This window comes from Eretmochelys imbricata, chromosome 1, assembly GCF_965152235.1.
Source record: "Eretmochelys imbricata isolate rEreImb1 chromosome 1, rEreImb1.hap1, whole genome shotgun sequence".
NCBI classification, from domain to species: Eukaryota; Metazoa; Chordata; order Testudines; family Cheloniidae; genus Eretmochelys; species Eretmochelys imbricata.
In genome coordinates, this window is record NC_135572.1 from 210,937,468 (window position 1) to 210,951,207 (window position 13,740).

At 43.0% G+C, this 13,740-nt stretch overlaps 1 protein-coding gene across 1 annotated transcript; it reads left to right on the top strand.

Annotated features, from left to right (window-relative positions):
• The first annotated feature begins 3,944 nt into the window (after positions 1–3,944).
• Positions 3,945–6,090, top strand: LOC144266053 (taste receptor type 2 member 60-like). The gene is made up of 3 exons (XM_077819233.1): positions 3,945–4,110; positions 4,466–4,557; positions 6,016–6,090. The coding sequence occupies exons 1-3, from the start codon at positions 3,945–3,947 to the stop codon at positions 6,088–6,090; spliced, it is 333 nt and encodes a 110-aa protein (XP_077675359.1).
• Positions 6,091–13,740: the final 7,650 nt, after the last annotated feature.

A 13,740-nucleotide genomic window follows, 5' to 3' on the forward strand; every position in this document is an offset into this window, starting at 1 on the left:
TCTGATTTGTGTCCATTTATTCTTTTACGTAGAGACTGTCCAGTTTGACCAATGTACGTGGCAGAGGGGCATTGCTGGCACATGATGGCATATATCACATTGGTGGATGTGCAGGTGAACGAGCCTCTGATAGTGTGGCTGATGTTATTAGGCCCTGTGATGGTGTCCCCTGAATAGATATGTGGGCACAATTGGCAACGGGCTTTGTTGCAAGGATAAGTTCCTGGGTTAGTGGTTCTGTTGTGTGGTATGTGGTTGTTGGTGAGTATTTGCTTCAGGTTGCGGGGCTGTCTGTAGGCAAGGACTGGCCTGTCTCCCAAGATTTGTGAGAGTGTTGGGTCATCCTTTAGGATAGGTTGTAGATCCTTAATAATGCGTTGGAGGGGTTTTAGTTGGGGGCTGAAGGTGACGGCTAGTGGCGTTCTGTTATTTTCTTTGTTAGGCCTGTCCTGTAGTAGGTAACTTCTGGGAACTCTTCTGGCTCTATCAATCTGTTTCTTTACTTCCGCAGGTGGGTATTGTAGTTGTAAGAAAGCTTGACAGAGATCTTGTAGGTGTTTGTCTCTGTCTGAGGGGTTGGAGCAAATGCGGTTGTATCGCAGAGCTTGGCTGTAGATGATGGATCGTGTGGTGTGGTCAGGGTGAAAGCTGGAGGCATGCAGGTAGGAATAGCGGTCAGTAGGTTTCAGGTATAGGGTGGTGTTTATGTGACCATTGTTTATTAGCACTGTAGTGTCCAGGAAGTGGATCTCTTGTGTGGACTGGACCAGGCTGAGGTTGGTGGTGGGATGGAAATTGTTGAAATCATGGTGGAATTCCTCAAGGGCTTCTTTTCCATGGGTCCAGATGATGAAGATGTCATCAATATAGCGCAAGTAGAGTAGGGGCTTTAGGGGACGAGAGCTGAGGAAGCGTTGTTCTAAATCAGCCATAAAAATGTTGGCATACTGTGGGGCCATGCGGGTACCCATAGCAGTGCCGCTGATCTGAAGGTATACATTGTCCCCATATGTGAAATACTTATGGGTAAGGACAAAGTCACAAAGTTCAGCCACCAGGTTAGCCGTGACATTATCGGGGATAGTGTTCCTGACGGCTTGTAGTCCATCTTTGTGTGGAATGTTGGTGTAGAGGGCTTCTACATCCATAGTGGCCAGGATGGTGTTATCAGGAAGATCACCGATGGATTGAAGTTTCCTCAGGAAGTCAGTGGTGTCTCGAAGGTAGCTGGGAGTGCTGGTAGCGTAGGGCCTGAGGAGGGAGTCTACATAGCCAGACAATCCTGCTGTCAGGGTGCCAATGCCTGAAATGATGGGGCGCCCAGGAGTTCCAGGTTTATGGATCTTGGGTAGTAGATAGAATATCCCAGGTCGGGGTTCCAGCAGAACAGTGGGGTGGGAGGAGGTATTGTTTCATATTCTCTGTGTATATATAAAGTCTGCTGCAGTTTCCACGGTATGCATCCGATGAAGTGAGCTGTAGCTCACGAAAGCTCATGCTCAAATAAATTGGTTAGTCTCTAAGGTGCCACAAGTACTCCTTTTCTTTTTGCGAATACAGACTAACACGGCTGTTACTCTGAAACCTATATATACCTGCCTACTGTATTTTTCACTCCATGCATCTAATGAAGTGGGTTTTAGCTCACGAAAGCTTATGCCCGAATAAATTTGTTAGTCTCTAAGCTACCACAAGGACTCCTCGTTTTTTTTTTTTATACAGTGTTCTAGCATCCACTTGACCATGCAGTCCTGGGTAAACAATAGGCTTTTGATGTAACCTTTTGCTTTCTAAACACCACCAGTAATTAGTTACACAAATGAACCTAGGGCAATTTATCTATCACAAACTTCAAAGAGACATATAGACAATGACATTATTTCACCCAAGATTCATCTAAATGTTAATATTCCCTTTTGATCTCTGAATGAGAGCTATAGTGACAGACAGGAATTGTCTGTTTACACCGGTAGCATTTAAGATACAATTAGAATTACTTCTAACTTCTAACAATATAGGTTTGCATTTCAAAGTTCTAGCCTACTTACATGAATGGCCCTCATTACCATTCAGGTATCTTTCTAACATGACTTTAAAGGTGGGCTTTGGGTCATTCAGCCTGCAAGCTGTTTAACCATTTCTGGCCATGAGTTATATTTTGTATAAGATTTGTTGCAATTATATAACAGTGGTAGCAATAATGATTTGCATGGTTATATTTTAATCAGACAACATCACAACAACATAACATGTAAAACAGTCCCCAATGACTGTGCTTTGCTAATCCCTGCAATCTCCCCATAAGCACATGGGGTGTTTCTCTTGTAACCCAAAGGACATACATTCTTTACCTGTAGGACCTTGACCCTCGCCCTTTGGAACATATTGCTGTCTGATTATTTGAGTTATGGGGAGGGTTTATACGGACCTGTAGAAACTCCTTCCATTCCCGTCTCTGTTTTCTTTGATCTCCTCCAACCTTGAAACCTTGCCCCCCCACTCCTGCCAACATAGCTCTGTCCATACTTTTGCTGGTGAAACATTTGTTGGTCAGGGGTGTGTTTTTTCACACCCATGACTGAGAAAAGTTTTACAGACAAAAGTTCTAGTGTAGACATAGCCTCAGAACTGCCTCACCATCAAGTCATGGGGAACTGGCTGCGCAATATTGTGCCCACAGATCCAAACACCAGCTTTCTTAACCCTTTCCCTTGTTGATGAAAATTGGATAAAGAGCAAAATTAGGACATTCACATTGTTGGAGTCTGATTTTTCAACCAGAGTCCTCACATACGTCCTGTACACATTTGAATGCCAGCGACCGATTGCCTGTATCCCTTGTGCCCTATGAAATTACATGATGGGCAATCACCAATCTCTCCAACTTACCTGGTTTATCCCCTCAGCCAATTTACGTATCTCATGGCCATGTCCACCTGCAAAGTCACTTCGACATTCCGGTTCTGCTTTGTGGTTTCTCCATTTCAGCTTTCCCCAAAGTTTGTTTCCTTCCCATCCTGTACATCTCTTTTCCCTTGGAAACACCACCTGTTTCTCCTGTCTTCCCCATCTCTTTTATATTCTCCTACATGGACCTATATTTCTTTCTTTTCCCCAGATGCAAGGACTAGGAGTCGTGTCATCTCTCTACTCCTTCCCCTTCCATCCCTGATACCCCCAACTTCATAGATTATCCCAAGCATTATCCTTCTCTCACAATATTGCATATATCTAGACACAGATTTGTCCTACCTCTATATCCCCTGCTTTTTCTAGCTACATAGGGCTCACTCTTTCTAAATGTGATTATAACACACTACATAAAAACTGGACAGAACAGGTATAATGCAGCTCATAATTAGTACACAGCACTGTGGAAGTGAATATGCAAATATAATGCACGCATAAGTGGCATATAGGCTGAATAATGAAATTCTACTGGGATTTGCATCCCTAGGAAGAACTCCAGAGAAAACCTGATCAACACCTGAAAACATCAATGACATTTTTTCCTTGTCTTCCTGATACTAGATTAAAAGCAGAAGCAAAGTGCTTGTCATATATAAATACCCAGTTAAAAATAAATCACTGCTACAGTAAGACTGTCTCCTTTGGGAAATTCCTCCTGGAACCCCACAGTCAGAGCAGGTAGTGGGGATTGTGAGAAGAAACATGTTTACGCTTACGCGAGTTCCTATCATTGCTGTAATCATTGCAGTTATTGAGATCAGCATAGGACTAGTGGGAAATGGATTCATTGTAGTCATTAAAGGCATGGATTGGATGAAAAGCAGAAAACTGTCCTCGTGTGACATGATCTTGAGCTGCCTGGGCATGTCCAGAATTAGCATGCAGGGGGCACCTGTAGTGAGTCACTCTTATTCGTTCTTCCGTACAGAGCCAGAACATTGGATAATTTATTTATTACATTCAGAATCATACAGATGTTTGCAGGCATTGCCACTGGTTGGTTTGTCAGCTGCCTCAGTGTTTTCTACTGCTTGAAGATCGCTAGTTTTACCCAACGCCTTTTCCTTCAAATGAAGCAGAGAATCTCTGGAATGGTTCCACAGCTGCTCCTGGGGTCACTGCTGCTCGCCTTGCTCACCTGCATCCCTTCAATCTGGGCTAATTACGATTTTTAGCTTTGTAACTCAACAAGGAAGCTTTCAGAAAACACCACTGTATCAGATGTTAACTTAGAGGTCTCATATCTATACCTCACCTTTCTGGTCACTGTAAAGGGTTTCTTCCCTTTTATCATATTTTTGGCATCATCCATCCTGTTAATCATCTCTCCGTGGAGGCACACTAGGCACATGCAACATAATGCAGCCAGCTTCCAGGACCCTAGTACAGAGGCTCACGTAAATGCCATTAAAATTCTGTTCTCTTGCCTCATGCTTTATGTGTGCAGTTTTGTAGCTGACACTCTATGTCTGTTTCCTACCTGTCTGACTGACAGCACCTGGAGTAGGTTCCATTGTGGTTCCTTTGTATCCTTCAGTGCACTCCATTATCCGGATACTAATTAATCCTAAACTGAAGCAGGCATCGGTGAAGATTCTGCATCATGTCAAGCAGCACTGGAGTCAACAAACTTATGAAGCACTGTCACAAGACACTAGAGTGACACTAGTACTCGTCTCAGAGGGAGAACTGGACTCAAACCTGGATTCCACATTTCTCTATATTTCCTCTCATCTTCATCCTCGATAGGTTTTTTTAATGTACCTTTTACTGCTGTGTACACCCCTCTGGCACCTAATGGACTGACATTTGACTGTGTTTTCAGGAGTCCCAGTCTCAACTCTGCTGTTATTTTGCTATTCAGCAAATCACATTACCTCTCTTTTCCTCTGTCCACCTAGTTTAACATGGGGAAAATAACACTTACCATTCTTTTTATAGCACTTTTTGATCTTTGGATGAAAAGGATTTACGTACGAGCTAATGACTACTTTTATCACTATATACAGATATACTCATCTACATTGTGAAATGAAACCTCAAACTTCCTGGTGAATGTCTTTCTTCTTTAGTATATCCCTACAGGTGTCAGTAAAATCAGAGAGAAGGAATTTCCATTTTCTTTAAATTTTTGTGAAAGCATCCGGGTGGAACAAATCTTGGGTATAATCATGAACAAGAGTCCCAGAGCTCCTAGGCTGGATGAAGATTGGCAGAACTGTTGTCTTAGGACATGAGGAGCTGTTCATATTCTGACATTCTGTAGAGAAAAGGAGACAAATGTTGACAGAATCCACCATGAACCTGAGGACCTCCCAAAGGCTGGTGTCTGAGGAGGAGAAACAACAAAAACACACCTGTCAAAAGATATATCACTGGTCCTTTATGTTTATACATAACAAAGCTGTCAAACTTGGTGGGATAGAGTTCTTCACCTGAATTTATATTTAGGAATAAATGTGACCTGATTTTCAGAGCTGCTGAGCACCATCAGCTCCCATTAATGTCGTTAAAATCTATAGGTGCTCAGAAGTTCTGAAAATCAGGTCACTTTTGGTTAGGTTCCTACTAGAGCTTGTTGGAACATTTTTGATGAAATGTGTAATCAAAATTCACAGCACACTTTGGTATTTGGGAATGTAAAGATGTTTACTCTGGTCCAAAGTAATTTCTCTAGCCATTAGTATGATTCACCTGGGATGATGGACTTTACATGTGTTAATTATACTGACAAGACCAATAGCAGAAAATTATCTTCTTCTGACATGATCCTGACCTCTCTATGCATGTCTAGATTTACTTAGCAATAGTCAGTAATATTTCTTTTCCCTTTCTCTCCAGAGGCATTTGAATGGGGTCATGTGCCTGTATTGTTAAAGAGCTTGTGGCAAACACTGCCAGGTTCTGGTTCACCACAAGGGCCAGTATTTTCTACTGCATGAATATCACCAAATTCACCCAACTCCTCTTCCTCTGAATGGCTTCCACAACTCTGGGATTTCCTGGGGTCACTGCTGGTCTCCTTGCTTGTCTCTGTCCCATTAGATTGGGGTAATCTCAGCTCTCATCACAGCTTTTCAGGAGAGAATCTTCCAAGCAATAGCACTGTGGCTGACATGAACTGTGCTCCATCCTTCTGCATGCCATGTGATTTTTTTCTTCCCTCCATGACATTTCTCATGTCATCCATTCTGTTAATCACCTAACTATGGAGACCACCAAACATATGCAACACAGTGCAGCCACCCAGCTTCAGAGACCACAGCACAGAAGCTCATGTAAATGCCATTAAAACTCTGTTCTCTTTTTTTATTCTTTACATTTCCAGTTCTGTAGCTATGGCCATATATCACTTACATAATAAAGGCTGCATATCCTTCAGTTTGTGCCCATCGTCTTGATTTTGTTTAATACCAAATTGAAACAGGTATCAGCAGGGATTCTGCATCATACCAAGTGCTGTCTGAAAAAAGTGATGTGCTAAACCTATTGCAAAACCCTCAAGAGATACTATCCTCCTTGTAGCAGAAAAAATTAGGATCACACCTGGATTCCATATTCTTTTGTATTTATTTTCTTCTCCATCCTGTTCCCCAATAAAAAAAAATTCCAAGCAACTACACCTTTACAGAATAAACACTATAAATACCTGAGGTTAGAAATAAAAATCTGAAATTTCCTGTTATGTTTCTCCTTCAGGACAGCATTAGGGTATATTATTTGCACTCATATAGGTATGATTTCCATTTCTCTCCAATATTTGTGTTAATTATCTGATCTTTAATGTGCGGAGCAATCCTTTTATATAACCATGAGCAAGAGCTCCAGAGTTGGTGAGTGGCATGGAAGCAGGACAGTTTTTGAAAAGAATTTGGCAGAAAAATCCATGTCTGGGCCAATGCTCACTCTGTTAAAGAAATCGGCTTTTCTGTTCCAGGGTTTCTGTAGGTTACAGATGAGATGAGAAGCCTCTCTTTTGCCATCAAACTTACTGCTCTGCTAGTTTCTGCTTCACTGTGTAAGACATGCAACTCCTGAAACTCCACAATACCACTTGCCTAGGGTCTATAGCAGCCATGTTGGCAAAGGCTCAGGATTCCATTTCCCAGATTGCCTGGAGTCCAGGGTGGAGACAGAATGGGCTAGCAATACTACCAGAACCAATCATATGCCAGAACTCAGAGACAAAGAGCTTGGTTTTGCTTTTGGCTTTTGTATTTGTTTGGAGACCCATGTGTGATGAAAGAAAAAATGAGATCTCATTTCTGCGCGGTGTTGTGTAAATTGTGTCACTAGCAGAGCACAGTGGTGTTCTTACCATGGGAATTGTCAGCAATTAGGTCAGAGATGAGACAGCATATTGTGCATAAGGATGAAGTGATAGTAAAAGAGGTTGAAGTGGTTGTAAAAATTAGCAGCTCTGGTGTTCTAAGTGCTTGAGTGTAGGATAGGTGTAGGTTCAGTACAGTGAAAGGGCAGAATGTGAGCAAGGGTATTATGGTTGTTGTTAGAGAGCTTATTCCTTCACTCTCCTACTTCCCTGGTCCTTCTCACATGAACAGAAAGCAACAATACCCGAAGTCCGAAGGTGCAAACAATTCGATGTTTATTGGAGTGAACATCCCGCAAGCTTAAATCCAAGTTCCTTTTTCCTTATTTTCGAATCCCAATTTACTTCCTGTTTGCTCCTAATTTATATAGTAATATTCTTAGCTATACCTTAAGCAATCATTCTACTGAAATTTACCTAACCAATCCTAACATACTGTAACATGATTAGCTAACCAATTATATCCCACCACCTTAATTAGTTTACACCCAGGAAAATTATTTATACAGCAGACAGAAACAATCACAGAACCAGACAGAGACCATGCAAATAAACAATAGCAAAGTGGGAACTATAATAACAAGACAATACAGAAGTGAGAATTTCACAACTACATCTATAAAGACATAAGGGTTTTCCAGCTGTGTCTATTGATAAGTGAGTTCTTACCAGACAGAAAACTATCAAACTAAATTTCCTTTTACATCTTCTAGGCTCTTCCCTTTCTCTGGAGATGATAGATTGGATCACCTTCCTAACAGCCCCATATTGACTAGTTTGGAATGTGAGGAAGTGACCGTTCGCTTCCCAGCGTATGGCTGCCTCTGCTGCTTAGCCAAAGACATTGGCCTAAGAACAGGGCCTCAGACTGTCACAGTGAGAGAAGGCCCTTACACAGATTCTTTCTTGTTTCCCTCTATTACTAGCTAAATGATAAACCTATACCTAAATTCTTGAAGTATAGGCCTTTACAGGCAGGCCTGAATATCTATATCCTAACAGGTATATTGGAGTATTGCTCAAAAAGGGCAGAGTTAAGGTTGCATGGACACTAACTTTATATTTCCTGTTTTTCAGAAGTGTTAGTTTAGCTGAACTTGATGATCTGGAAGGGCATAAGCTACTACTTGGCAAACTTAACTCTGTATTAATGAAGTTTTTGTCAGTGAATGTTCTAGGTTTTTTAACAGAAAGAACAAAGTTATAGGTAGGAGTTAGAGGCACAGTTGTAGTTATCACGTAAGTTTGCAGCTGAGATACTCCTGTGGCCAGGTAATGAGAATAATACCTAGCTCTTAAATACTGCTTTTCATCAGTAGATATCAAGGAGGAAAACAGCATTATTCCCCTTGAATAAATGGGGAATCTGAGGCAAAGTGACTTGGACAAAGTCACACAGCAGGCCAGTGGCAGCTTTTATTTCGAAATGCTACATCCCACACCTGTAGACTTTATTATAGTGGAATGGGGATATTGGTCCTGCTTTGAAATGTGTGGAATGTGTAGTTGCTAATAGGGCCAGTGAGAGAAATCTCAGATATGGCCCATATCCTAAGAACTTGACAGTCTTATTACATGGGGATTATAAGAACTGTACAATGTGGCAGAAAACTGTTGCATGGCTCACTCTTTCCACCTTCCCCCATAACTCTCTGCACCACATAGCCCCCTGCCATAATTTCCAGCTCAACTTCCTTTCCGGTCCCATTATTCCATTAGAATTTCAGAAGGTGTGCTCACAATAGTCTGAACTTCATGAAATGCAGGTTTTTTTAGGGGGCTGTGTTGCAGGCACCTATTGGTTAAATGACTCCCGATTTTTCTCACTAACCCTAAACAGTGAACCAAAGTCCAAGGTAATCTAAATAACCATGCTTATTTTAGAGTACTTAGAGTCAAATTGGAAGCAAAAAGTTGGTCTAGAACTTAACTATTGTAGACCTAGCAGTCCGCCACAGTTTACTATCTGTATATATAGAGTTTCCTTTTCTTGTTAGCTTTAAATAACTACTTATTTTTAGTTCTAATATCATAAAATATAAGGAACATAAAAGTCTTGGGGCCATACCCATAGTTAAGTTATCCTTGTCAACAGTCATTGGCAAACAAGCAATTTATACTTTGGCAGATCTACATGTTGTATTTCCTTCTGAGAATGGTAAATTAAACTGAGCCCTGGTCTACACTACAAGTTAGATTGCATTTAGCCACATTAGGTCAATTTTATAAGCAATGCAGCTACACAACCAACTCCGTTTTGTCGACCTAAAGGGATCTTAAAATTGACTGCTGTACTCCTCCCCGATGAAGGGAGTAGCACTAAAATTGACCTTCTTGGGTCGAATTTGGGGTAGTGCAGACGCAGCATTGTGCAATTCGACGATATTGGCCTCCGGGAGCTATCCCAGAGTGCTCAGATGTGACCACTCTGGACAGCACTTTCAACTCTGATGCACTAACCAGGTACACAGGAAAAGCCCCAGGAACTTTTGAATTTAATTTCCTTTTCGGTCAGCGTGGTGAGCTTAGCAACACAGGTGACCATGCAGTCCCAGAATCGCAAACGAGCTCCAGCATGGAGCGAACGGGAGACCTGTTAGATCAAATTGCTATATGGGGAGAAGAATCTGTGCAGGCAGAACTCTGATCAAAAAGAAGAAATGTTAATATATATGCCAAAATCACACAGGGCATGGTGGAGAGAGGCTACACCAGGGACACACAGCAGTGCCGCGTGAAAGTTAAGGAGCTCAGGCAAGTCTACTACAAGACAAAGGAGACAAACGGTTGCTCTGGGAGCCTGATACATGCCGCTTCTATGATCAGCTGCATGCCATTCTAGGGGGGGACCCTACCAGTACCCCACCACTGTCTGGACACCTGCAAGGGGGGAGTCTCACGCAACATGGAGGAGGATTTTGGAAGAGGAGGAGGAGAATGTGCAGCTGGCAAGCGGAGAATCCATTCTCCCTGGCAGCCAGGACCTTTTCATCACCCTGGAGCCAATACCCTCCCAAGACGGGTTCCCAGCCCCAAAGGCGGAGAAGGCAGTTCTGGTGAGTGCACATTTGTAACTACACTACAGGGGTTAAAAGCAATTGTGTTTAATGTTTGATTTGCCCTGAAGAATTGGGATGCATTTGTGGCCAGTACAGCTACTGGAAAAGTCTGTTAACGTGACTGGGGATGGAGCTGGAATCCTACAGGGACATCTCCATGAAACTCTCCTGGAGGTACTCTGAAAGCCTTTGCAGAAGGTTTCTGGGGAGGGCTGCCTTATTTCATCCTCCATGGTAGGACACTTTACCACACCAAGCCAGTAGCAAGTACTGTGGAATCATTGCAGCACAAAGCATGGCAGCGAATGGTCCTGGGTTTTGGTTGCATTCAAGCAACATTCGGTCTATATCTTTCTGTGTTAGCCGCAGGAGAGTGATATCATTCATGGTCACCTGGTTGAAATGGGGGAATTTTTGTAAGGGAACAGTAAAAGGACCTCATTCATGCTGGGCTGTTTGCGCTTGGCTAAAAGAGAGAGAATAGCCACGCAGTGCAAGGAGGGGTGTGCTGTACATCCAACCCAAAACCGCAGTCCCTCCTTTTAAACAGCAAACCTAACCAGCATTGCTTGCTATGGGAAAGGAGGGCACTGCAGTTTGAAACCATTCCCACGTGTTATGAAGGCAGAAGAAGCCAACCCCGCGTACCCTTTGGCTTACCATGGCTGCCTGGAAACCAAATTCTGTTGCCCAGCCGTGTGTGAAGTGTCACTATACCGGCAGGTGCTCAATATAAAAGGCAAAATGCGACCTTGTACCTAAAGCACATGTGCTGTCTGCTGTGAATTGCTTGATTCACTGTGAAAGAGTTTTCCTTTTGTTCTCAGAAATATATATTCTTAAATTTTACTCTCCCTTTTTATCCCCCCTGCAGGTGCAAATGTTTCTATGCTTCCAGTATCAACTCCGTCCCTGAGGTTATCGCAGATTAGGAGGTGAAAAAAACGCACTTGCAATGACATGTTTTCCAAGCTCATGCAGGGCTCCTGCACTGATAGGGCACAGCTGAATGCATGGAGGCATTGGGTGGCAGAGGCCAGGAAAGCATACAGTGAGCAGGATCAGAACACGCAGGAGACTATGCTGAGGCTAATGGGGGAGCAAACGGACATGATCAGATGTCTGGTGGAGCTGCAGGAAAGGCAACAAGAGCACAGACCGCCACTGCATCCATTGTATAACTGCCTGCCTTCCTCACCAAGTTACATATCCTCCTCACCCAAGAACTCAGGGGGAGGGAGAGGCTCCAGGCACCCAGCCACTCCACTCCAGAGGAGGGCCCAAGCATTAGAAGGCTGTCATTCAAACAGCTTTGATTTGTAGTGTGGTTACAATAAGCAATGGCCTTGTCCTTACCTCCTCCCTCACCCCACCCAGGCTACCTTGTCAGTGATCTCCCTTTTCTTAAAATAAAGAATGCATGGATTCAAAACAATAGGGACTTTATTTCCTTTGCCAGCTGTGGTTGAAGGGGGGAGAGGGATTGGCTTACAGGGAAGTAAATTCAACAAAGGGGATGGTTTTGCATCAAGAAGAAACACACATAACTGTCACACCGTAGCCTGGCCAGTCATGAAACTGTTTTTCAAAGCTTCTCTGATGCGCAGTGTGCCTAGCTGTGCTCTTCTAATTGCCCTGGTGTCTGGCTGCTCAAAATCAGCTGCCAGGCGATTTGCCTCAACCTCCCACCCCACCATAAATGTCTCCCCCTTACTCTCACAGATATTATGGAACACACAGCAAGCAGCAATAACAATGGGAATATTGGTTGCGCTGAGATCTAACCTACTCAGCAAACAGTGCCAGCGAGCTTTTAAACGTCCAAAGGCACATTCTACCACCATTCTGCACTTGCTCAGCCTATAGTTGAACTGCTCCTTACTACTGTCCAGGCTGCCTGTGTATGGCTTCATGAGCCATGGGAGCAAGGACTAGGCTGGGTCCCCAAGGATAACTATTGGCATTTCGAACAAGGAGTACCTGTGGCAACTTAGAGACTAACAAATTTATTTGAGCATGAGCTTTCACGGGCTAAAACTCACTTCATCGGATGCATGCAGTGGAAAATACAGTAGGAAGATATATACACACAGAGAACATGAAAAAATGGGTGTTGCCATACACACTATAACAAGAGTGATCAATTATTTGGGCTATTATCAGCAGGAGAAAAAAACCTTTTGTAGTGATAATCAGGATGGCCCATATCCAACACTTAACAAGAAGGTGTGAGTAACAGTAGCGGGGTGGGGGAGGGGGGAGAAATAAGCATGAGGAAATAGTTTTACTTTGTGTAATGACCCATCCACTCCCAGTCTTTATTCAAGCCCATTTAATGTTGTCCAGTTCGCAAATTAATTCCAATTCAGCAGTCTCTCATTGGAGTCTGTTTTTGAAGGTTTTTTTGTTGTAATATTGTGACTTTTAGGTCTGTAATCAAATGACCAGGGAGATTGAAGTGTTCTCTGACTGGTTTTTGAATGTTATAATTCTTGACATCTGATTTGTGTCCATTTATTCTTAGGGACTGTCTGGTTTCGCCAATGTACATGGCAGAGGGGCATTGCTGGCACATGATGGTATATATCACATTGGTAGATGTGCAGGTGAATGAGCCTCTGATAGTGTGGCCGATGTGATTAGGTCCTATGATGGTGTCCCCTGGATAGATATGTAGACAGAGTTGGCAGTGGGTTTTGTTACAAGAATAGGTTACTGGTTTAGTGTTTTTGTTGTGTGATGTGTGCTTACTGATGAGTATTTGCTTCAGATTGGGGGGCTGTCTTAAGCAAGGACTGGCCTGTCTCCCAAGATCTGTGAGAGTGAGGGATCGTCCTTCAGGATAGGTTGTAGCTCCTTGATGATGTGCTGGAGAGGTTTTTAGTTGAGGGCTGAAGGTGACGGCTAGTGGCATTCTGTTACTTTCTTTGTTGGGCCTGTCCTGTAGTAGGTGCCTTCTGGGTACTCTTCTGGTTCTGTCAATCTGTTTCTTCACTTCAGCAGGTGGGTAATGTAGTTGTAAGAATGCTTGATAGAGATCTTGTAGGTGTTTGTCTCTGACTGAGGGGTTGGAGCAAATGGATTGTGTCTTAGAGCTTGGCTGTAGACAATGCATCGTGTGGTGTGGTCTGGATGAAAGCTGGAGGCATGTAGGTAAGTATAGCAATCTTTAGGTTTCTGGTATAGGGTGGTGTTTATGTGACCATCACTTATTAGTACTGTAGTGTCCAGGAAGTGAATCTCTTGTGTGGAGTGGTCCAGGCTGAGGTTGATGGTGGGATGGAAATTGTTGAAATCATGGTGAAATTCCTCAAGGGCTTCTTTTCCATGGGTTCAGATGGCATTTCAACATCCCCAGCAGTAATTTTCTCATGTGGGAAG

Coding starts and splice junctions, on each gene's coding strand:
- LOC144266053 (XM_077819233.1), top strand. CDS start 3,945: ATGTTTGCAGGCATTGCCACTGGTTGGTTTGTCAGCTGCCTCAGTGTT. Junction 4,111..4,465: donor GCTGCTCGCCTTGCTCACCT/GCATCCCTTCAA, acceptor TCTGACTGACAG/CACCTGGAGTAGGTTCCATT. Junction 4,558..6,015: donor CTAAACTGAAGCAGGCATCG/GTGAAGATTCTG, acceptor CTGTCCCATTAG/ATTGGGGTAATCTCAGCTCT.